The sequence below is a fragment of the Corvus brachyrhynchos genome, unplaced genomic scaffold (genome assembly GCF_000691975.1).
Source record: "Corvus brachyrhynchos isolate BGI_N302 unplaced genomic scaffold, ASM69197v1 scaffold32, whole genome shotgun sequence".
Classification (NCBI taxonomy): domain Eukaryota; kingdom Metazoa; phylum Chordata; class Aves; order Passeriformes; family Corvidae; genus Corvus; species Corvus brachyrhynchos.
The window spans coordinates 464527-485920 of NW_008237919.1; the positions used below are offsets into that span (position 1 = coordinate 464527).

Sequence of the window (21394 nt, forward strand, 5' to 3'; positions counted from 1 at the left end):
AACATCTAGTTTCAAGAGTTACTTGCAGTATTTTGCAATGTACATGTTGTTTTACTGTCCCTATTTAATAATTTCTTGAACTTATCTCTCAAATAACACTTCATATATTCTTTTAAATTCATGAAACGATAGGAATACCAGCTGTCCTATTCACATATCTGTATAGAACAACTGATCCATGAAAGTATATTAATCAATATCAGAAACAAATGATTAATGTTTTCCAACTCTAACACTATATTGATGAGCTTTTACCAGGGAGTGGTCCAAGTTTAAGCCATGACTAATTCTGGCTCCAGGGAATGTGCATTTGTGTGATTTCAGCCTAGTTTATCTTTTGCTCTGCAAAAGAAGTCCAGGTTAACTGTCTGGATATAGGACAGCCACTCAAACTAGCTACCCCAATGATGTTTAAAGTGACTTCTTTTGTTCCAGGTAGTCGAGAATCTGCTTTTGTACATGCCATCTCCTCTGCTGGAGTTGTCTTTGCCATCACCAGGGCATGTAGCCAAGGGGAGCTGAAATCCTGCTCCTGTGATCCCAAGAAGAAAGGTTCTGCCAAGGACAGCAAGGGCCATTTTGACTGGGGTGGCTGCAGTGATAACATCGACTATGGCATGAAATTTGCCAGAGCCTTTGTGGATGCCAAAGAACGGAAAGGAAAAGATGCCAGGGCGCTGATGAACCTTCATAACAACAGAGCTGGAAGGAAGGTGGGTGTCCATCCAAGAGATGCCTAGAGATGTTCTTGGACAACTCTCTTGTGTCTGGGCCAGTTAATGGTTGGCCCTTGCTGTCTGGTCTCAGCAGTTAGGAAGAAATATGGGAAGAGCAGGAGCCTGAGCTGCTGTTTCTACCTCCCTTGGAGGTTCAGTGTGACAGAGATCTCCAAACAGACTGAATTCAACTGGCTAACAGTATTCCTGTTGGAGTCAGTTCAGTCGCTCCTTGTGTGGGAAGTTAAGCAGGAATCTAAGCTGCGGGATCAGTTTGGATGGAGGTTTTGTTTTGAGCCTAATTCTTTTATAAGCAGGAGTTTTATTTTTGGTTAATACAGAATACAAATTCCTAAGAGAGGCTGAAGATCACACTGAAGAACAGGTTTGACAAAGAGCAAATTCAAAATAACACTCAAGAAAAAAACCCGCTCTGTCCATTTCTGTATGTATATGGTAAACTTAATCACAAAGTGAGCAGAGATAAAATGTAATTACTTCACTTTTTAAGAAAATAAATACCTGTCCCTCCAAAAGGCAATGGCCTTGGAGCATGACCTGCTCTAAACAAACCCCTTTTCTAAACATGGTATGAAAATGTCCTGAATTTCAACTTGAAGAGTCTTTACTTTCACACTGTAGGTATGAAGGAGTAGTTGCCAGGTGTATTGCCCACCTCTGGTGCAAGGGCTGAGAAATATGTGCACTAATATTTTGTGGTGGTAGCTATAAAAGGTAGGAATAGTGCATGAAACTGGAATATGCTGTTTCATTTTTAAAAACATGTTAAATATTTGCTGCTCCCACGACATCTGAAATAATACAGGAAAAATATTTATTGTGCTAGACCAAGCACTTCTGGAATTACTCATGGAGACTTTTTGTTTCTTATCTTTGGTTTTCCTTAATGTATATTTAGTAGGAAGTAAATTGTTTGTATTCTGATCTTTTTGTGTACTGCAAGTAGATGATTTTCCTGATAGATTTTTGTTCTTCAGCATCTTTCCTCCACCTGTTTATTGCCAGCAGGTGTAATTAATATGTAATGTAGGCAGATAAGGCTATTCAGATCAGTGATAGGCACATGCAGTACTATGGTTATGTTTCTGTTACTGTCCAAAAGAGGCTGAAGTCTACAACACAAACAAAGATTTTTTAGGGACAAATAAGTTCCATGATGGGAAGTACTTTCTGTAATATTTGAGCATCTTATTATTATTAAGTTTTAAAAAATACCTCTTCCAAATACTAAGGCAGTACTGGTAAGCAGGTAGATATTTTAGAAAAAGATCAAGAGATTTTAATAAATACATTCGATTAAAAATAATGAATATCTTCTCATATGCTCTAGGACCTGCTTTATGGACAGGGATGCTGTTTTGTATCCACAGTGCAGTAGTGTAGGTTTAGTTTGCAGGGATCTCACCACCTCAGCTGCCCCCAAGCCTGGCATTTTGACCTGGGTAAGACCACCTGCGCCCTTGGTTTTTTCTTGCCCCCAAAAGGGGTGTTGTTTTAAAACTAGACTATTCCAACTGTGTTAATTAAAAAAAAATAGAATAAATATTTATAATATTCCCATATGAATCATAGAACATAATATGCTGTGTATCAGTATAGGAACATCACTGACAAAGAGACCTGCATTCCTATGTGCTTCTTCCACTATTCCAGCAAGTTGTTTTAAACATACAAGTAGTTAAATTGAGTTCAGCCCAGATAATCAAAACCAAGCATCTGCTTAAATCCCAGATTTGTGATACGGCAATGGTGTGGGACTGTGGGAATGCCAGTGACTTCTTTGAACATATCATTTGCAAGTTGGAAAGAAAATTAAAAGTCCCTTGGTTTTGTAATACATTCTCACTTTATTACTAAGTGCTTGACTGATGCACAGAGGAGCAGCATTTTTCAATCGCACATCTAATCATGGAGCTTTCCTCTCTCTTACCTTCCTCCCATGATGACACTCCTCTACTACAAACTCTAAAAAGTTCATATTTCATGAACCCTTAAGGCATAATATTTATAGATCAAATATCCATATCTACATAATTAGGAATGAATTATTTATTGTCTATGAAACCATCTGTTGTTCTCCAACATCATACAGATAAATGTCTGAGACGAAGATGAAATGGCTTTAATGCTATCCAGATGTTAAATTAATGATAAAGGTGATCTCTCCAATGCAAACTAATGAAGGTCTTTTTCTAAAATGTTTGTTAGAATGTGTATAAGCATTTTAAGTGTACTGTACTTTAAAATTCTGCATAGATCTGATGCCTAGCACAGGTACAATGCTTTACACAGTCTTTTAAAAATCATTTAAATATGAAATGCCTATGAATTTCTGGGCAATATTTGAAACACTGTTCAGGGCAAAGGGCAACTTCATGAAGATGAGCTAGAGAGGGTCAGAGGGTCAGCACGGCAATCCTGCAGCCTCCCAAGTGGCCGAATGATTCTGGCCATTTCTGATCATTTCCTCCTGTCCAGTCTGCGTCCTAGCACTGTAGACCAACCACATCGATCCTTGGGATGACTGGCAGGAGCAGGAAGGTAAGCCCTTTAGCCGGAGGATTGTGCGTACCGCAAGTCAGACAACCAGAGCAGACCAACCACATGGGGATGACTTGATGCTACCAGTGGGTGTCACTACAGACCGTAATTTGGAGGCCCATCCTAGGCCTGGCACTACAGGATGGCTGGAAAAGGGGTGAGAAGCAATTAATTACAGTTTGTTTTACCTGTGTATATTTTACTGCATTCCTAAACAGGCTGTGAAGCGGTTTTTGAAACAGGAGTGCAAATGTCACGGTGTGAGTGGATCGTGCGCTCTAAGGACCTGCTGGCTGGCCATGGCAGACTTTAGGAAAACAGGAGATTATCTGTGGAAGAAATACAATGGAGCTATTCAGGTGGTCATGAATCAAGATGGCACAGGTTTCACTGTGGCTAATAAGAAATTTAAGAAGCCAACTAAGAATGACCTGGTATACTTTGAAAGCTCTCCAGACTACTGTATCCGGGACAGGGATGTAGGTAAGCCTCTATCATTACACATGAATGGTTTTATTAAAGCCATTTGTACTTCAAAGGTCGAAACTTATAATTTTATTGAGTGTGTGTGTAGATAGGTAGATAGATATAAAAATATAAATCCATGCATGTAACCAGCAGGAAACAGGAAAGAAGATGTTTTGGAAGGACTCAGTCAGTACATGAACAATAGTTCCTCGATGTCTCTAGGTGTACAACAGCCAGTTCTAATATAATTCAGCAGTTTCTGCCAGATGATGTGGAGCCCTGGAGATGCTGTAAGACAAAGCTGCTCTCAGCACAAGTTTGAGTTGTACTCTGGAGGCAGATCCATACTGGGCACAGCCACACTCACTCTTGTGTCACACAGCTCACTCCAGAGCTGCCCCAAGTCCTGTGATGTCCCTGTGATGCCACCTCCTGCTGCATTGCTTCCCTTCCATGTTGTTATGCTACCGCTGCAGTATTATCTGCTCGTTCCCACAGCTCACTGCGGCTGCGGACCCCAGTTGTAGACACGCCTGTCCCCATCTAATGTGGGAGGTACAGCTTGTGACAATCCAACCCTGCTTGCATTAGTCAAGGCAGCTGTGGGTGACATGGGGTGAGGCAGCTGGAGGACATGCTGGTGGATGAAAGAGTAGAGGTTGGTGGGACACAGCACACCGGGCTGAGTGACACAGCTGTTTATTCCTCTTTACAAGGCAGTGTTGGCTCTGTCCATGACAACTGTCACGTTTGCTGAAGAGTTGTGCCAGCCCCTGTGGGAAGAGATAAAGAATTGGTACTGCTATTCACACTGGATTTTCCTGCTTCAGAGATTCAATAGAGACACACTTAACAGTATTACAGAATTCAAGGCACTGCCAAGCACCAGGAATCCTGCTAATGGTTCTGGACCCATAGATAGTATTTCCTGATGTGGCAATTAAAAACTAGCAACTAGAAAACCAGAAATTTGGAAAAGAGAGTCAGACTGAGTAACGTATGAGAGAAGTTGTGGAACTAATTAATAGGTTGTATAACGGACCAGATTGCACCCCATATGACAAATCTGTGAGTATCTGGATAGCAACACAGCTCAACTCTTTTTGGCACTGCTGCATATTTACAATCCAAGTTTGCTTGGAATAAACATTGCAAAATAGCTGTACTTAAATAAGAACAAGATGTGAATTCCTGGTCATGTACTATTGACTTCAATGAACCCAGAATTGCATCCAGTACAATTACATTGTACAGTGTTTCTGGTTAGTTTAGTCATCAACATAATTTTAAATGTTATTTATTATTTTGGCAGGTGATATTTATCACCTGCATGAGCACATACTGTTCCTTGAATAGTGGCTGAGACTGTAAAGTCTAATGCTTTAATACAAGTGAATAAATGGGCATATTGTGGCATCATGCAGAGATTTACTTTGCAGACTAGGATTTTTTCAAAACATTTATCTCTTGAGCTTGCCTCATTCATTGTCAAACCCATGATTTCTTTTTGCCTAAAAGGAGAACCCGTACACCACCCAATTCTATATCAAAAAGCCATTTAATAATCTCTTTGTACTAAGCCTAGTCTCATCTGTCGGTCTTGTTACTGTGGAGGAGAGTGGGCATTTTTCACCACAGTGAAATGTGCATTTGCCAGGCACTAACAAGCCTGCCTGGAGATGGCAAAGTCTGACATGTGCCTTGGCTCAGCTCAAGATAAGGCTGCACCTTTTGCTGCCCAGAATTCAGAGAATGTGGCTGTTTGCAAGAGCATATTTTTAGCAAGCTGCAGTAAACCTTTGACGGGATGTGGAATGCCCTGCTGCTTGCATGGAGCAAAGAAAGAACCACAAAAAAAACCAAAACCAACACCACCTGATCTGGCTTTGAGGGAGATGATTTTGGCAGTTGAACAATATTTTTTTCATTTTTTTGGTTTTCCTTGTTAAGCATTGCAGAGTGCCAGCCCTGTTAAATGACTGCAAATGAAATAAGATTATGAAAGTCTGAGTTTGGAAGTAGGTGGGGACCATCTCAGTGTCAGCTGACTCTAATACCCACAGTGTTTTAGTATGTCCTTGAATACAGTTCTGCCTTTCATTCTCCAGGGAATCCAAGCGATTCAGTGCTTCAGGAAAAAAAAAATTATCTGGAGGTTGGTTAATATTGGGGCTGAATGAAGGATTCACAGAGCAAACCTTATGAAGCATCATGACTTGACCAGGAGGCAACTTCACAAACAGTAAAATGTCCAAGCCAGTGTCCTCTGTGGCTTGATTGTGCTAACATGTAGGAACCAGTGAGTTAAAGGTGCTCAAGAGTTCTGCCATCACCCAAAAAAAACAGATACCTTCTCATCCCCCACTGGAGCTTCTACCCTGGGTCTGGCAGTCTGTCTGAGGGGGTAGCTGGACACACCCCAAAATGTGGTTTGTTCGGTTTTTTTTTCTCTAGAAGGAAAAGAGGAGTAATTGATTTCAGGGGAGGTATAATATAGGAAATCACTAATGGTAGCTCAATAGCAAGAGAATGTAATAACCTGACCACCTCTTTCCTTGCCTTAAGATTTCATGAAGGACCAAAGGAAGATTTTCAGAAGTGTTCAGAATTCATTTAACCCTGCACACATAACTCTGCTGAAATAATTTTTGCTCACAATTTTATACTCAAAATTTAATAGAAACAGAGATAGAACATCCCAGAGAGCTTTTAAAAATCATGTTGTGAACATACAAATTTTTGCCATGCTTTGCATCGTCTTCCTTATTGTAAATTTCCAGCTCCCAAACCCAATACAAGCACACCCAGGACTGCACAGGGAGAGACCTGTTAGGAGTGATAGAGCTGTGACACGGACTAAAGTGACAGCTGTGCAAGTGGCAGTCCTGCTGTTGCACATACTACCTTACCTTGAATGTGCTACTTCACCTCCAAAACACTCTAAAAACCCTTCTTGCTTGTCTGCTTATAAGGATCTATTTTAAGCATTTTAAGTTTTAAAAAGTTGCTATTTGTCCATCCATGCAGGCTAGGTTGGTTGAAAGCTGTAGTAAGTTTATCATGTTTGGCATATACCAATGGACACACTGAGAGTGCTTTAGGGATAAGCACACCAGCAGCCTGCTGGCTGAGCCTTTGCTAGAGCCTGCTCTTCACTGGCACTGTTAAAGCAGTGTAACATCTCCCTGAAAACGTTTAATATCAGGTTTATTAAAAATTCACTGGTACAGAGCAGCCAAAAATCTCTAGGCAGCACCTGAGAGACAGGGCATGTCTACATGCAGATGACCTCAAGCTGCTGCAGCAGTCCCTCAGAACCTGATGCAATTCCATGTGCCACATGCTTTAAGTCATCCATAGATTTCTCCCAACACTCACATGGTCCCAGTCTGGGCACTGTCAAAGCCTCTGCCTGTGCATTGTGGATTGCAGTGCCCATCTCCCGTGTCCCCAGCAGGCAGATAGGGGTGTGACTGTGGTTGAGAACCTTCTACCTCTGGTCTCCTTGTGCAAACCACTGTGGAGAGGCATGTGCAGGGCTACCTGCAGCCTTCTGGAGCTGTGTGCTTGGTGACAAATCACCTGCCCAGGGTGACCTGCTTTGGGTACTTCACAGGGCTGTTTCTGTGTTAATTCTTTTCCCCTTGCTGCCCCACATAAGCCATTTGCTGCATTTTTGAGAGGAATGAGGCCAAGTCCAGAGTGTAGCCTGGAATTTAAAGTGCGATGTGCGAGTCCTGGTGTTACGCAAGGTGTGCTAGTGCTTGAGGTATGTAACCCATGGAGGGAAACCAATCGTGATCTATGTCCAACACTTCTCACTGAGGCTGGCCGCATACAGGCAGTCCCTGTGTGACATCTTGGCCCGTATCTCCCACTTTGCACATGGCAAACACAGTGGGTGCAGTCCCAGCCCTGGGCAGGCTGGCAGGGGAGCTTGCAATGGCTTCCCATCGGGGCAGCTCTCCTCCAAGCGCCACCTGGCAAGGCAGCAGCACCATCACCCCAAGGGCCTCTGGGAGCTGTGGGCTGAGGAATGCTCTCAGTGGCTACGGGAATTAGAACAAGAGACGTTTACTCAAAACTGGATCTGGATAAGCTGTTTTTATCAACACATTGCTATCTCTTCAGTGCTGGCCTGGGACATCCCACCTCCTCCAGACAAATCTGCCTCCAATGTGTACTGCCTGTTCTCTCCAGCCCTTCTGTACTGGGTGTTATACATAAGATCCAGTAGCTTCAGAGCTACTTTTCTGTGGCTATTTCCTTTAATTATTTTTTCCCCAAAAACACTTGTGAGGAAACTATTGTTGGGAATTTCATTGGTTTTGCACATTTTTTTGCTTGTGTGTGTGAAAGTCCAATAATGGGTGTTATTACTTGACACCAGATTTTAATCAATAGAAGTAGAAGGAAAAAGCTCTCATTATAAACTAATAAATACATTTTAGGGCTTTAAGAATGGAAAAAAGTATTTTCAACATAACACGTGTTGACTTCCAAAAACAGCTGTGCAAACCGAGAAGAAAGGGCTTGATGTACAGGCTGTGAAGTTGGCATTATGAAAAGCTGTGGATGTTTTGGCAGGTAAAATGTGTGTAGGCATGGCAATTCAAACATTTGAAATGAAAACAAAGAGGACATACAAAAACTTTTTACAAGTTAGAACCTGCTCCTGCCTTAGAAGTGCTGAGGAGGTGCATTGCAGGTAGCAGGCAGAAAATTCTGCCTTATTTTGTGCAGTGTCTTCTTCTGCCTTCATCACTCAGGGGCCCGCCAAGGAGCACAGTAACTTGTCTGGCTCCTCACTGATGGTTATTGTTAATTTTCTTTCTCACTAGAGAAGCTGCAGATATTCTGAAGATGCTGTTTGAACTTTAAAAAAAAGTTGATGAGCTTGTTTTCACTTTTGTCATAATCTGTGCATAATTTAGTCCCCTGTCCTAGTGGTGTAGTAATGTTGATGTTGTTTGATGGTCAGCATCAGATGATACCAGTTTCTGACTGTCTGTTAGTGGCTGAAATAATTTTGAAGTTGGTGGCAAAACTCCTGTTGAAAGCAGTGGGTGCATCATGCTTAGGTTTTACTTTAATGCCATGTGACTTCCTCTTACATCTGGAAATAAGAACATTGGACTTGGAAACTAACTTGTGCCTCAGCAGAGGAATGTGGTCAAACCTTTCTGGGCAGCTCCTGATGGATGTGGGGGAACATGGGGTCTTCCTTCAACCCCAGCCAAATGACACGGCCCCACTCTGCTTCTGGTTGGGAGCTGTGCTGAGGTGGAGGGTGGCTTTGCTTTTCCTCCACTGGTGTGAGTTCCAGATACAGAACATTAATCACGTGGGTGACAAGCTTGGCCTTCGTACTGTTTTTTTGGTCTGAACAGAGAGAGCAGGACAAGTGCCTTTAAAAGTTATTCACAGAATCAATTAGGTTGGAAAAAACCTCTGAGATCATCGAATCCAACCTTTGAGCGAACACCACCAAGTCAACTAGATCATGCACTAAGTGCCACACCAAGTCTTTCCTTAAACAGCTCCAAGGCCAGTGACCCCATGTCCTCCCTGGGAAATCCATTCCAATGTCTAATAACCCTTTCTGTGAATTTGGTTGTATTTTGAACAGTCTGGGATGTGATGCATATTGCTGTGGGCTGAGACGAACAGCAGAATTTACATTCAGGTGTCCTAGCTGTTTGCTCAGCATCATGGATGGAGGAGAGTGTGATGGCTGGGAAGCAGGATCTGGCTTGTTTTCTGCCACAGGATTCCTGTGGGACTACAGGTGCATCATGTAGCTCTACATCCTCCTGACTCCTCAGCCTTGCCTAGACTGGGGGCACTGGGGGCCACTGGAAGTCTTTCTTCCCCCATCAGAGAGTGATTCCTGAAAAAAGATCTGGGAAAGGCCTCTTGGCATCACTGCCATGCCTGTTATGCCAGTTGCCCTGGTGCAGCTGGCTTTGCAGAGAGAGCTGAGGGCTTGCTGGGAGTAGGGTGTGCCCGTGTGGGTCACTGCTGGGGCCACCTCTCCTCCCTGGGCCTTGCTGCAGGGGCTCCAGGTGCCGGCACTGGCTGTAGGGACAGTAGGCCAGGAATAGGAGTTACTGCTGGTTTCCTGGTGCAGGGTGTGCCTGATGCACTACATTGCTGAATGTTGCATCCAACTGAGATGCTCCTCCAAATATCAGAGGCTTACTTTAAAGTGCTGTTCAGCCGTGTCCCCAAGGATGTTATGCAGAGCATTGGTCCACAGGCAGCAGCCTGGACACTCTCAGACCCCAAGGAGGTTTGGGATCTATCAGGCTGCAGGTGCAGGAGCCTGTTTCTGGCTCCATTCAGTGTGTTTTCTCTTCCCTCTGCCAGTTCCCTCTGGGGTGGCTCAGCACGTCTCTGCCTGGCTGGCTCAGCAGCACCTTTGCAGCTCAGGACCCCTGAGCCAGGGCTGGGGGCTCAGCCGTGCGCGGCAGCCGGCGAGCGGCTCCCAGATGGGTGGCCACGGGCACCTGCTGAGCCCGGGGGCCGGTGGTCATGCAACACCCTCCTGCTCTGCCTGCAGCAGACACGAGCCAGCCACTCGATAGTGAAGCTTTCCAGGTGTATACTTCTACCCAATGAATATTAAAATATTTAAATAAATGCAGGAATCTAGGCCATGGGAGGGAAGCTGAGATGTGTTCTGGGGGCTGAAGCACTTCTCCAGGACAGCAGCTGAAGCCTGTCGTAACTTTGATGCAGAAAGAGGAGAATGTGCACCCCCATGGCTGAGAGGCTGGATCATGTGTTGGTCCCATGAAAAAACACAGTATGAGAAGGCATCTTTGCTCCAGTCCCCGAGACCCCTCATTGCATTAGTGGCTTGGGGTCAGCCCCCATATAACATGAAGTCTCCCTGATGCTGGGGCGCAGCAGGGGATGGAGGGACAGTGAAGATTTGTATGTTACAAACTGCTTTGAGACAGCAGCATCAGTGCATCCAACCATAAATACACCATAGGGGGAAAAAAAAGAAAATTGGAATATATTCAACTTAAATTATTAATAATTACAGTTTAACTGCAGTTTACATTTTTATTAATTAAGATTGGTTTGCTATCCTAGCTCATGCAAATTTTAATTAATGTTTGCATGTATTTGTTTCCCTTAAGAAGGTAAATTGTTCATGTTCAGTGTGCACCTGCGAATACACTTTGTAAAATATTTCCAGTTAATTTATTGACCACAGCCATTACTTAGGGAATATCGCCTTGCCCAAGAAAAGAATGGAGTTGTAATCAGGTCTATGGAAAATGTCAGAAGAATGTTAATCTTGTCGATATACCTGCATTTGATTCATAATAGCAATACATAGGAAATTAGGTGAGGCAATTATTTTTACGAAGTTTTCAGATTGGCGGTAATAAGCTGTTAGCAGCTGTGGTATTGATCCTAAAATGTACCCTAAAATCAGTTCGTGTTAGACGAACAGTGGCTCCTATGTGGCACAGTCACTGTTCAGGCTAAGACATGCCTTACAGAGCCATTTTGTGCCACGTGGATACAGGCACAGGCATTTCAGCCACTCCTCCTGAGTGTTTCAAGAACATGACAAGGCTTGGTATGGTTCCTCTCCCCCTTTCTGTCCACAGCAGGCTCTAATTTAGTTTCTTCTAATCTCATCATGAAAGGGGAGAAGAACCCTTGGTGTTACCCCACAGAGATGAGAGGCACACAGAGCAGCAACTTTTCAGCTGCCACCTGAACTGGTGGAATGGGGCCTGTGGGTGGACACAGCAGCGATGCCAAATGCCTGGGGTGCTTCTGCACTCAGTTCTGCAAGACTTTAATCACTGGCAGCACAGTTACTTTACCCACAGCGTCCCTTGCAGCCACCAAATTTCATGGTCTCCTCTTTCCCAGCCCTCTCCTGCCCACCCAGAGCTCCCCAGCAAAGCCCATGAGTTCCCAAGAACCATGAAGGTGCTCCACATGGCCATCCCATTTCAGACAGTCCTGGGGGGACTGGGTGCAGGGAGCAGTAAGGGGCTTCACGGCTGCCTTGGCAAGGGTGTCTGCTCTCTGGAGGAAATCTAAGGAAAGATGAAATAAAGCATGATGATATTAACAGAATCAGGCAGAGCCTTGAAGTATTTCATCCATTTTATTCCTTCTCATCTCCAGACCTGATTTCTAGGGGAAATATGAGAGCAATTTTACCTTATTATAGGCATTTCTCTGTCTTGATATTGAATCCTGGGTGATGTGATGTTAAAGGATCAAATACATTGCAAATTAAGTCTCCTATCCCTATTTTCATATGCTTGCTGTCTTCCCTTAGAACCCGCCTCCTGACCTTTGCTGTGTTCCCTTTGCAGGGTCCCTTGGGACAGCTGGTCGGGTGTGTAACCAAACCTCCCGTGGCATGGACAGCTGTGAAGTGATGTGCTGCGGGAGAGGCTATGACACCTCCCGCGTCAGCAGGATGACAAAATGTGAGTGCAAATTCCACTGGTGTTGTGCTGTGCGCTGCCAGGACTGCCTGGAAGTGGTGGACATTCACACCTGCAAAGCGCCAAAGAGCGCTGGCTGGATTTCCCGGACATGATGCACGGGCTACTGATGCTGAGGACCACAGCCTTTGCCCATCTTGGTTCATACAGGGAACGCATCAGAGGTCTTTTTTATGCTGGTTTTGCCTTTGTTGTTCACTGCACAGAAGCTGCTGAATAATTGATACAAACCCTGCAGCATTTTCTTTGCATTTCTGCATGACAGTGTTGCTGCAGACTTGTCTGTGCATAAACTGATGCAGCTCTGGAAGGACGTATTATGCCAAGATTCTTCCAACAACCATGTAACTCTCCTCCGGAATCCTTGTGGCAATTCATTCGCGCCATCAGGAACACAAGAAGATACAAAATGTGGCACTTTTGCAAGATCACCACCACCAACCACACGGGCTGGGCTTGCTCAAGCATCTTCTGAAGGCTCTTGGGCAGGTCACAGTTGAGCCCTGGATACCAAATGCCTCAGGAGTTTGAGCACTGGTTGGTGATTTCCCCATGAAAGAAAATTTGGGGCCAGATTGTTGAAAAGCTTTTCTGGAAGGGTGTTTGTTCATCCCTGGTGGACTGGAGTTCCCAGTAAGGCGGCCACCTGAGGCCACCCTGGCCAACATTAGCACACTCTGGCTTCTTGTGGGGCATGAACTGGCCCATGGCCTGAAACAAAAGAAATTGCAGGAGATGTATTCAGCCACAACACTTTGATGAACTATTAAAGAGTCAAAGCAAATGTCTTAGTTATATGTTTCTGAAAACTTGCCTTAAAAGTTTTAAAAAGTAATTAATATTAACTGCTGAGGATTTTCTTTTTCTGACCAGAAGGATTGAAGAGAATGGTTTTTCAGCCTCAAGAAAGCTGGGTACAGGACACTCAACTACCTAAGGATAAGGTCTCCTCCTTTTCACATTCACAATAGTGGAAAAATGTTTGTGAACAGTGTTGGAGAAGGAAAAGCCTTGCCTCAGTAATGACTTCTATTCTAAAGAAGTTATCAGCTTCTATGTTCTTTTAAAGTTAATAAATCTCTTAAATGTGCTCAAAATTATATTTTCCACTTAGGGACTTCCAAATTAGATTTTTTCTGCATACTGTCTGCAAAAACCCATGCCTGTGATTCAGAGTGTATCAGCTTGTGATGGAGGCAGTTACAGGTTGCACCATGCCCATGTGCTGGGCTGGGATCAACACAAAACAAGAAGTTGCTGTAAAGATGTGCAGGCTTATGAGGCCCAGAAATGCAGCCTTGGTGGAGAGGAACTGGGTCAGAAAGAGACCAGTTGCCTCTCCTCCGGGCAGAGATCAGCCACGTGAACCAAGAGAAAAATGGGTTCTGTGCCAATAAGTATAATAAGGCTCTGAAAAAGCGCCCATGAAGAGTAGAGACAGGCAAGGTAATGAAAAAATAACATGGGAAAAGGAACTTGAGTGAGTGATAGAATGTATCGTAGATGAAAGTAAAATTTCGATATGAAAATGAAATAAACTGGAAGAACCCCAGCAGGTACAAACAGTGTAGGAAAAAGTAATAACCAAGAAGCCAACCAAGGCAATAAAGTGAATACTTTGGGTATGTTTTGTTTTTGGAACTTTCTAAAAAGAATTTTTAAAAAGAAGAGGGTTTGGCATTAAGTGGTCTTGAGGGAGCAGTCATTTACGTCTGCAAGGCTTTGGAAAAAGTTTGCATCATTAAAATGGGTAATTCATCTCCGGAAGGCACAGCTGGCATTAAAAGATTAGGGGGCTCCAGAAAGTTCTTTATTCGGACAATAAGATAATGTTTCAGTTACTGAAAATGGAAATGATCATGGTTAGAGGTAACAATAATCCACTTCTGTCTATAAACCAACAGCTGGTGCAACAGCTCTGCCCACATGTTTGTGCACATGCAGTGCATGTATGATGGGGACATACGTACCCACGTGCAGCTCAGGGGTGATACTGCCAGCCTCTTCATTGCTGCCAATGCTGGCTCTGGGCTGGAAAAGGAAAATTTCATACCTAATTGTATTTAAAGGTGAGCTCCAAGGAGAATTTTTATTGGGATTTCACAGTGAAATTAAATCCACATGTAGTTCATAGCCTCAGCAATATAATATTTTAAGCCTTTAAGAATTTAAAAGCAGTATAATGATTTTTAACTTTTTAGAGCCTTTTTAAAAAAATATTCAGGGAGCCTGAGTAGTCTAAAAGATTATCTATGTAATAAAGCTGAAAATATTTCAATGTTCTGGAAAAAAGAAAAAAGGCTCATTCTCATGAGAACTTGTTCTAGGAAGTTGAATGAAGGATAATGAAACCAGATCTCTTCTTAAATCTGTTGTTTAATGTCCCAGATAAAGTCTTTTAGAGTCACTGTATCAAAGGTGTATTAACTTTTATTCCCCAACCTGGTTCTCCTCTGCTAAGGTACATCTTCTTGCTCCAAACCTTCCTCTGGGCCAGAGGACTGTGGTTCCTGAAGGCTGGTCTTACCAGTAAGACCAGGAAGATGGGGACATTGAGTCCCTTGGCCTTTTCAGTGTCCTTTGTCACCCTGTCCGGCAGCAAGCCCATCCAGGTGTGCACAGCAGGCTGATGTTCCCATTTCAGGCACATGCCATATCAATAAGTTGTGATGCAATACCTGCATCAAAACCACCAGAAGAAACCCAGAATATTTCACAGCGTAACAAATGGGTAAGTGCTGAGCTGGCCACTTACTTGATGACAGTTTTTTCTGTATTTATGGTTTTTTGGTTTTTTTTTTTAAGAGCTCAAGGTAGGCTTCTTACAGCTGTAGGCATTTCTGCTGCTTCTTCCACAAGGAAATGCACTCCCAGAAATTTTTGCTATTTCTCAGTAGCAAAAGACACTCAGAGATGTAAATATTGCTAGGAAAGGCCCCTCCATGGTTCAGCAAATCCAGCAAAGAATGTAAGAGGGGAAAAAAAGAGGGAAAAAAAAAAAAGAGAAGAAACAAAAATCAGGCATGTCAAATGAAATACTGTATTTTGTTCTGTGGAATAAATTTACTCATGTATTTAGTCATGAAGAGGAAACAGCTGTCTCTAGGTAGACATTTTAGTGTCAGAATAATGTTAGCTGAGGCTAAAGGTTGTAGGATTATTTTTTTTAAATAGGCAGTCCAATTTTCTTGAGGGAGTTCCCTTTAATTTGCTGCATGAACTCAGGATCTAGCAGCGCCCTGAAATGCTGTTAGCCTGCCAAGCTTTTTGGGATTGCTCCCTCCCCAATATTTTCAACAAACTTCACCCTAAAAAGTGTGTTGTGCTTTCACAGGTGAAATCTCGTAAAAAAAGTCTAATTTTCTTTTACCGCATGATAAATGGGGAATGACTTAGGAATGGTGGTGTGTATTAGGGCATGTGGGCATTGAAGCTTGAGAGATTGCTGCTTTTTCTTTTCCCAGAAAAATATCTAAAACCAGTTTGTGGATCTCATCCTGGCCTCCCACCCCTGTGTTCATTTCTTTGCAGATGTGAATTAGAAATAAAATGCTGCATTTCTGGTACTGTGCTGCACAGCTGCTGAAGGGCATCCAGCCTGCATGCCCAAACCACAGCTGCTGGTCACTGCCTGCAGGCTTCATGTCCAGCTTCTTGTGGGGCTCAGTGTATGGTGGCAAGGGGGAAAGGAATGTTTAGGGATTACTGAAGATCTGGATCTGGGGAGGGTGCTTTTGCTAAGAAAAACAGCTCTTACTCCAGTGTGGCAGCACAAAGTGTACCAAGACTCGATCTTCTCCATGGCGTTTGCCCCGCACTCTTTGGAAGGGCTTCATGCAGGTGACCGCTGCCTCCACGGGCAGAAGTGGTTTTGTGGTCACATATCACAGCCTGCAGGTTTTACCTGCCACTTCAGATGGTACAAATGAACTTACAGTATTATCAGCAAGAGAGCAGCAGCTCATGAGCTGTAACCACAAACATGATTTTGGGTTGTTTCTTTCGTGTAACAGCTCATTTGCCTGGTGAAATGGATGCAACTTCATAAAGTAAGATCTCTTGTGTGAAAGAAGCAAATGCATATGAATCAATACATTGACAGCTCCCTCTGTGCTGGGAGCTGGGCAGGAGCCCTGCTGGAAGCCAGGTGGAGCCAGGGGCTACCTTGTACAATCTGCTGTAACTACAGCCACTGAGGTTTTCAGGGCCACCACAGGGTGACAGCCACACTGGTTGTAAAGGGGTGTGTGTGGTGTGTGCAAGAGGTGCAGCTTCCTTTGGATGTTTAGTTTCTGCAGGTTTCTTCAACATGGCAAGACTCCTGATAATTTGCCTCCTTTCAACAGGAGTAAGGAATTCTATGCTCTGAAAACACAGTCTGTATGTTCAGCATACACACCAAATGCTGAAAGAGAGAAAGCAGCAGCCAGAGAAAGCAGCAGCCCTCCCCTTGGTATAGCACTCACCGAGCGCAGTTCCTGCCAGGGAGCAGCTGTAAACCTATCCAGTGGCAGACAGGGACAGAAAGTGGCCAGCTTGACACTCCTGGGGGGGTCCTTTCCTTTTTTGTTCCATGCAGTTTATATGTAAAGAGATAATGTGCATACAAATTCTATTAAGTTGTCTTTAAATAAAAAAAACCCAGGAACTACTAACACTTGGAGTTAAAAAGCTTCCTCCACCCCTCAATCTGAGGATCAGTTATTATCTGAACCAGATTTCCACAAGGCTCATCTCTGCACTAAGCCAGAGGCTTTCCATCATTATAATCACAGGCTGTGTTTGCTTTTTGATGTAAACCATACCAAACTTCACAGGAAACATGTCAGAGGCAGCAAAGCCCAAGGCAATAAACTTTGCCCAATGAAAAAGAAAATCCTTTTGTCTGATTTGCCTAGTCTGCCAGATGCCTAGAATTATAATTAAAGAGAGATTTTCTAGATAAAATCCGTGGCCCATTAATGCTTATTAGGGACATAGATATTAGAAATAGTAGAAATAAAACTGCATAAAGGTATTTTCGAGTTCCTAAATGTTTCCCATAGTTCAAAGAAAGGATGTGATTCTTCCAGGAGTTAAGCAATCCTTTTTATCGGAGTATTACAGATAGCAATTCCCATACAGATCATAGTATCTTCAAACAGAAGGCCAAACTACTGCCTTAGCTGCTGACAAACATGGAGATTTGTATATATCTACATATACACTGATGTGCAAATGCAAATGCATTTACATTTAGGACTGTGAGTCACAAAAATTTGTTCTTTTGAAATGTAGGGTACAGGTGTGATACAAAGCAGCACAGGACAAGAGCTGACTATGCTTGATCCTTCTGATTTTCACAGCCTTAAATAATTCTGACAGTGCTGTTGTGAGGCAAACAAATCAATATGGTTATCCTTAGTTTTTCAGCTGGAGATACACAGCAGCACCTGCTGTGAGGGTGTTTTCTGCGGCTGTTCTAACAATTCAGATGAAAATAGGAGAACATGAATATTGGTCCATTTCATACTTCCACATGCTTATACACTAGCAACCCATTACCTCTAATCTTATGCCACATCCTACATTAACTGCAAGCCAGACTAATTTCAACGTTACAGTGAATTGTTTTGCAGGAGTAATAAAACCTGTATGGAAACCCCTAACAGCCCCAAACAGCCCCACCAGGTCTAACATTTGTCCATGGGGCTCTCTGATCTCCTATATCCTCCCCAGGTCTCACTCTTACAGCTGATTTCTCCTGGCGTGGGGCTGCCTTTTTTTAATTTCATAGCACAGCAGTGTTAACATGGTACTTTTGCTCACTTGGACAAACATCTGTCTTCTACTACTGTGTCTCTGATCAAGTGAAAAAAAAATAATGTCATGCATCTCCTATTGTTAAGAAACACTTTCCTTTTATACCAATTCTAGTACTGGGAGTTTTGTCTCTGCTCACTCATTTCCTCATTGATAAACAAACTTATCTGCTGGTGATCCCAGTCCCTTAAACCACTCAGCATTTTAAGAGCAACAGCAAAGTTAAAATGGTAAAGTGGTGGCATTTTTGATCCACTGCATCAGGGTTATGCTTCCTTATCTAGAGGGCGAGTTAGGGAAAAAATATCCTTGAGGCATCTGTAAGGATGCATTTTCATTTCTTGACAGAGAGGACTGCTTGCTTCAACTTCCACATCAAAATCTTCATCTTAGAGCTGGTCTTGGAAATTTCCATCTAGAGTGGCTAAGTCATAAATGAATACTTAGTCTAAACAGTCACAGCACAAGGATAAGATTACCTGAGGTGAGCAGTATAGTGAAACACCAACCTCTCTATTAATTGTGCATGAACTAACATCAATTTTGCTAATGAGCCTTCCGAAGGTACCTGAAACAGCAAGGGTGTGAAGAAAATCTGTCAATTATGTGGGCTTCTTGAAAATTCAAATGAGGATAAGCTGACCTCTGCGCAGAGAAGGGAATAAGAAGCCCAGTGTGCCATCCAAACTGCCTGGAGAGCCTAAAGCTGCTTTAAGCAAGAGCTTTGACTGTCTAGAAGCCTCATCTAGACCATCTGTAGAGGTGAGGGTCTCACCCTAATTGAGCTCCATAAGAAAAGGCAGTGACAATCTTGCTTAATTGTAACATTAGTAGTGTCTTTTCATTACCTGAATGTGTAGCCACGCCCTAGCTCTGGTGAAACAGATACCACACGTTTTAAAAAAAACCCCATAGAATCTGTGTTCTGAAAAAGTCAAAAGACAGCAAATGCTACAATACACAAAAGTTTATTTTTTTCTTTTCTGAAGGCAAAATATAATAGAACCTAACATCAATGTATTTTGTACAACAAAACAGTTTTTATATGAGAACAGACAATCCATGAAGAGTTTTTTAAGTCTTATAACTGCTTCCCTTTTTTATCATGCTTTCTTGTGGTCAACAAAAAGTTGGCACAGAAGATGTCATGGCAGTCAGTCAGCAGGCATGCTCCCTCAGATCCTCGTCAGCTGGTGCCACAGGCTGGAGGGCAGGATACTTTCTACTTTTTCCATCACAAAATTTAAAGGGGCAAAAAGGGTGCTGAGAAACTGCAAAGAAATCAGATACACATTCAGATCAAAATCCACGAGACAATACATCTCAAGAGAAAGATGTCCAATAAGATATTCTTGCTGTGTTCCTCTGTAAAATCCTCCAGCATGATAAAAATGACATCATTCACACAGAAAGACTTTCAAATTCTTGAACCTTGCATATACAGAGATTTCTGGATTTTGCAGTAAAGAAAGTGAGAGCCCCATTTTCACAAAGACCAAAGTGATGAACTACAAAAGCTTTCACACATGTCACATCCTAGACTGAAGCTCATACTGAAGCTGCTAAAAGCTCAACCCAAAAGCTAGTGAAGAGAAAGAGGCTTTTTCATAACGGGGGTCTGCCAGACCACCTCACAGAGACAAAAAGTGTGCCTTGAGACTCAGGTCTAAAATGGCTCAGGGTTATCTATACATCTGCTATATATACTGAGGCATCACTGTCATTTATCCTAACATACTCTGCATCACTGACTAAAATTTATCTTAACATCCTCTCTCTATTACAGAGCGCAACATTCAAAGAGACTTCAATATATTAGTGCTCAGACAGGCATATGTGAAAAAATCAAGTGAATGGAGAACATTTTATCACAGAAAAAAACACTGGCAGCCACACATTGCAGAACTCAGGTACTCAAAGCACTCCTGAAACTTCAAAAAATACGTATTAACTGTGCTTTACATTGCCTGCAATTCAACTCTACATATTACACACACCTATGCTGGGGCCCTACATGTGTATGAGAGAGTACAGCACTTACGATGCTCACGCATTTTAAAGGCAATAGTAAGCACTTGAATCCTTTTTTTCCTCTCAGATGTGTTTGCATACAATGCAGACACTACATCATGGACAACTTGTGCATCACGGGAAAACCAGGTAACACCACCCCTGGTAATGTCATTTTGTCATAAGCACAGGTCGAAGGTAAAACTAACTGAAGCAGAACTGACTATTTCAGTTCTGGTGCTAAAGGTCAAGCTATATAACATGAGCCACAGCTGAATCAATGAAATGCTGACTTACCTAATCTTAGAGACTGCTCTTTCTGTTTCAAGTGGCTTAGCCCAAGGAGAAGCATTCCCTCTGGTTAAGCTCTGAAGTGCTTAAATAAATATGTTCCTTTAAGTCTGGAAAATGCAAAAGGCTCTTCAGAGGATATCTTCTGCTATTTAAGCATCACTTGATTTACATGGTGAGCTTGTACCATCACATCTACTTGAATAAAACTCAGCTTTGTAACTAGTGCAAATTACATCCTTGTTAAATCAATGAAACAAGATTAATTTGCCTGACAGTGACTTCTATTGCAATTCATAGGATTTTTGTTGCTCAAGTTGTTGATTGTATTTTACAACAAACTCAGCCAATTATCTGCAGCTTAAAGCAAGCCAAGTTTTTTTCCACCTGGAAAATCAGTTGGTCTACAAAATACATTTCAACTCATGGATACCAAAACCTGACTTCCACTTCCATAAAGTTCAAGCAAAACATTTGCTGACAACAAGAAGTTGAGGATGCCACCTACTCTCTTGTGCAAGGTGATGTAAACAATACCTGGGGCTGTCTGGCCCTTGGAATGCTCCTGGTGCTCCTTTCCTCAGTAGCAGATGCCTATCCAGCTTGTTGCCAGCACACAAGAGATCTTAGTCAGCATGATACACGTTGAGGTTTTTTCTTAGGGTTTGGTTTTGGGGAGGGGTTTAAAAATTGTTTTGCATTTCCTTTTGACATTGACTTTCTCCACAGAGATCAAAAAAACCAGCATCAGCAGTAGAGTAAGAATTCAGGGTGGCAGAATGTGGCAGAAGGGGTGATAGGAGAGCTGTTTTCTACTATTATTTTGTGTTTGAAAAGAAAACCATCAATTTGGCTATTTCAAAGCTGGCAGACAGCAGCTTTCTGGTAGCACCTTCTGAATAGTGCCATTTGATACAAATATATATGTAGAAGTCTCTTTTCAAGCTTTTCCACAGTGTGGTTGGTGTTTTCATGGAGAAACTGACTGTTCAGTGCTCAGTCCCTGTGACTGGATCCACGTGTTCCCTGCCTCAGCACCTGCAGAGGTCTCAG

General features: G+C 42.8%; 2 protein-coding genes across 2 annotated transcripts in view; one reads left to right on the top strand and one right to left on the bottom strand.

Moving 5' to 3' along the window:
- The first annotated feature begins 247 nt into the window (after window positions 1-247).
- WNT2 (Wnt family member 2) lies at window positions 248-17296 on the top strand. The gene is made up of 3 exons (XM_017733077.1): window positions 248-713; window positions 3497-3761; window positions 12104-17296. The coding sequence occupies exons 1-3, from the start codon at window positions 405-407 to the stop codon at window positions 12331-12333; spliced, it is 804 nt and encodes a 267-aa protein (XP_017588566.1). The 5' UTR covers window positions 248-404; the 3' UTR covers window positions 12334-17296.
- Window positions 17297-18992: 1696 nt separating this feature from the next.
- ST7 (suppression of tumorigenicity 7) overlaps window positions 18993-21394 on the bottom strand; it is a 55595-nt gene continuing 53193 nt past the window's right edge. The window contains exon 13 of the mRNA XM_017733078.1: window positions 18993-19311. Within this exon, the coding sequence (XP_017588567.1) occupies window positions 19216-19311 (96 nt within the window). The 3' untranslated portion in view covers window positions 18993-19215. The remainder of the gene's footprint in view (window positions 19312-21394) is intronic.

What these genes read in the sequence shown, in the direction of transcription:
- WNT2 (XM_017733077.1), top strand. Translation starts at nt 405, where the DNA reads ATGATGTTTAAAGTGACTTCTTTTGTTCCAGGTAGTCGAGAATCTGCT. An exon ending in ACAACAGAGCTGGAAGGAAG is followed by an intron (nt 714 to 3,496) that starts GTGGGTGTCCAT and finishes ATTCCTAAACAG; the next exon opens with GCTGTGAAGCGGTTTTTGAA. An exon ending in TATCCGGGACAGGGATGTAG is followed by an intron (nt 3,762 to 12,103) that starts GTAAGCCTCTAT and finishes TTCCCTTTGCAG; the next exon opens with GGTCCCTTGGGACAGCTGGT.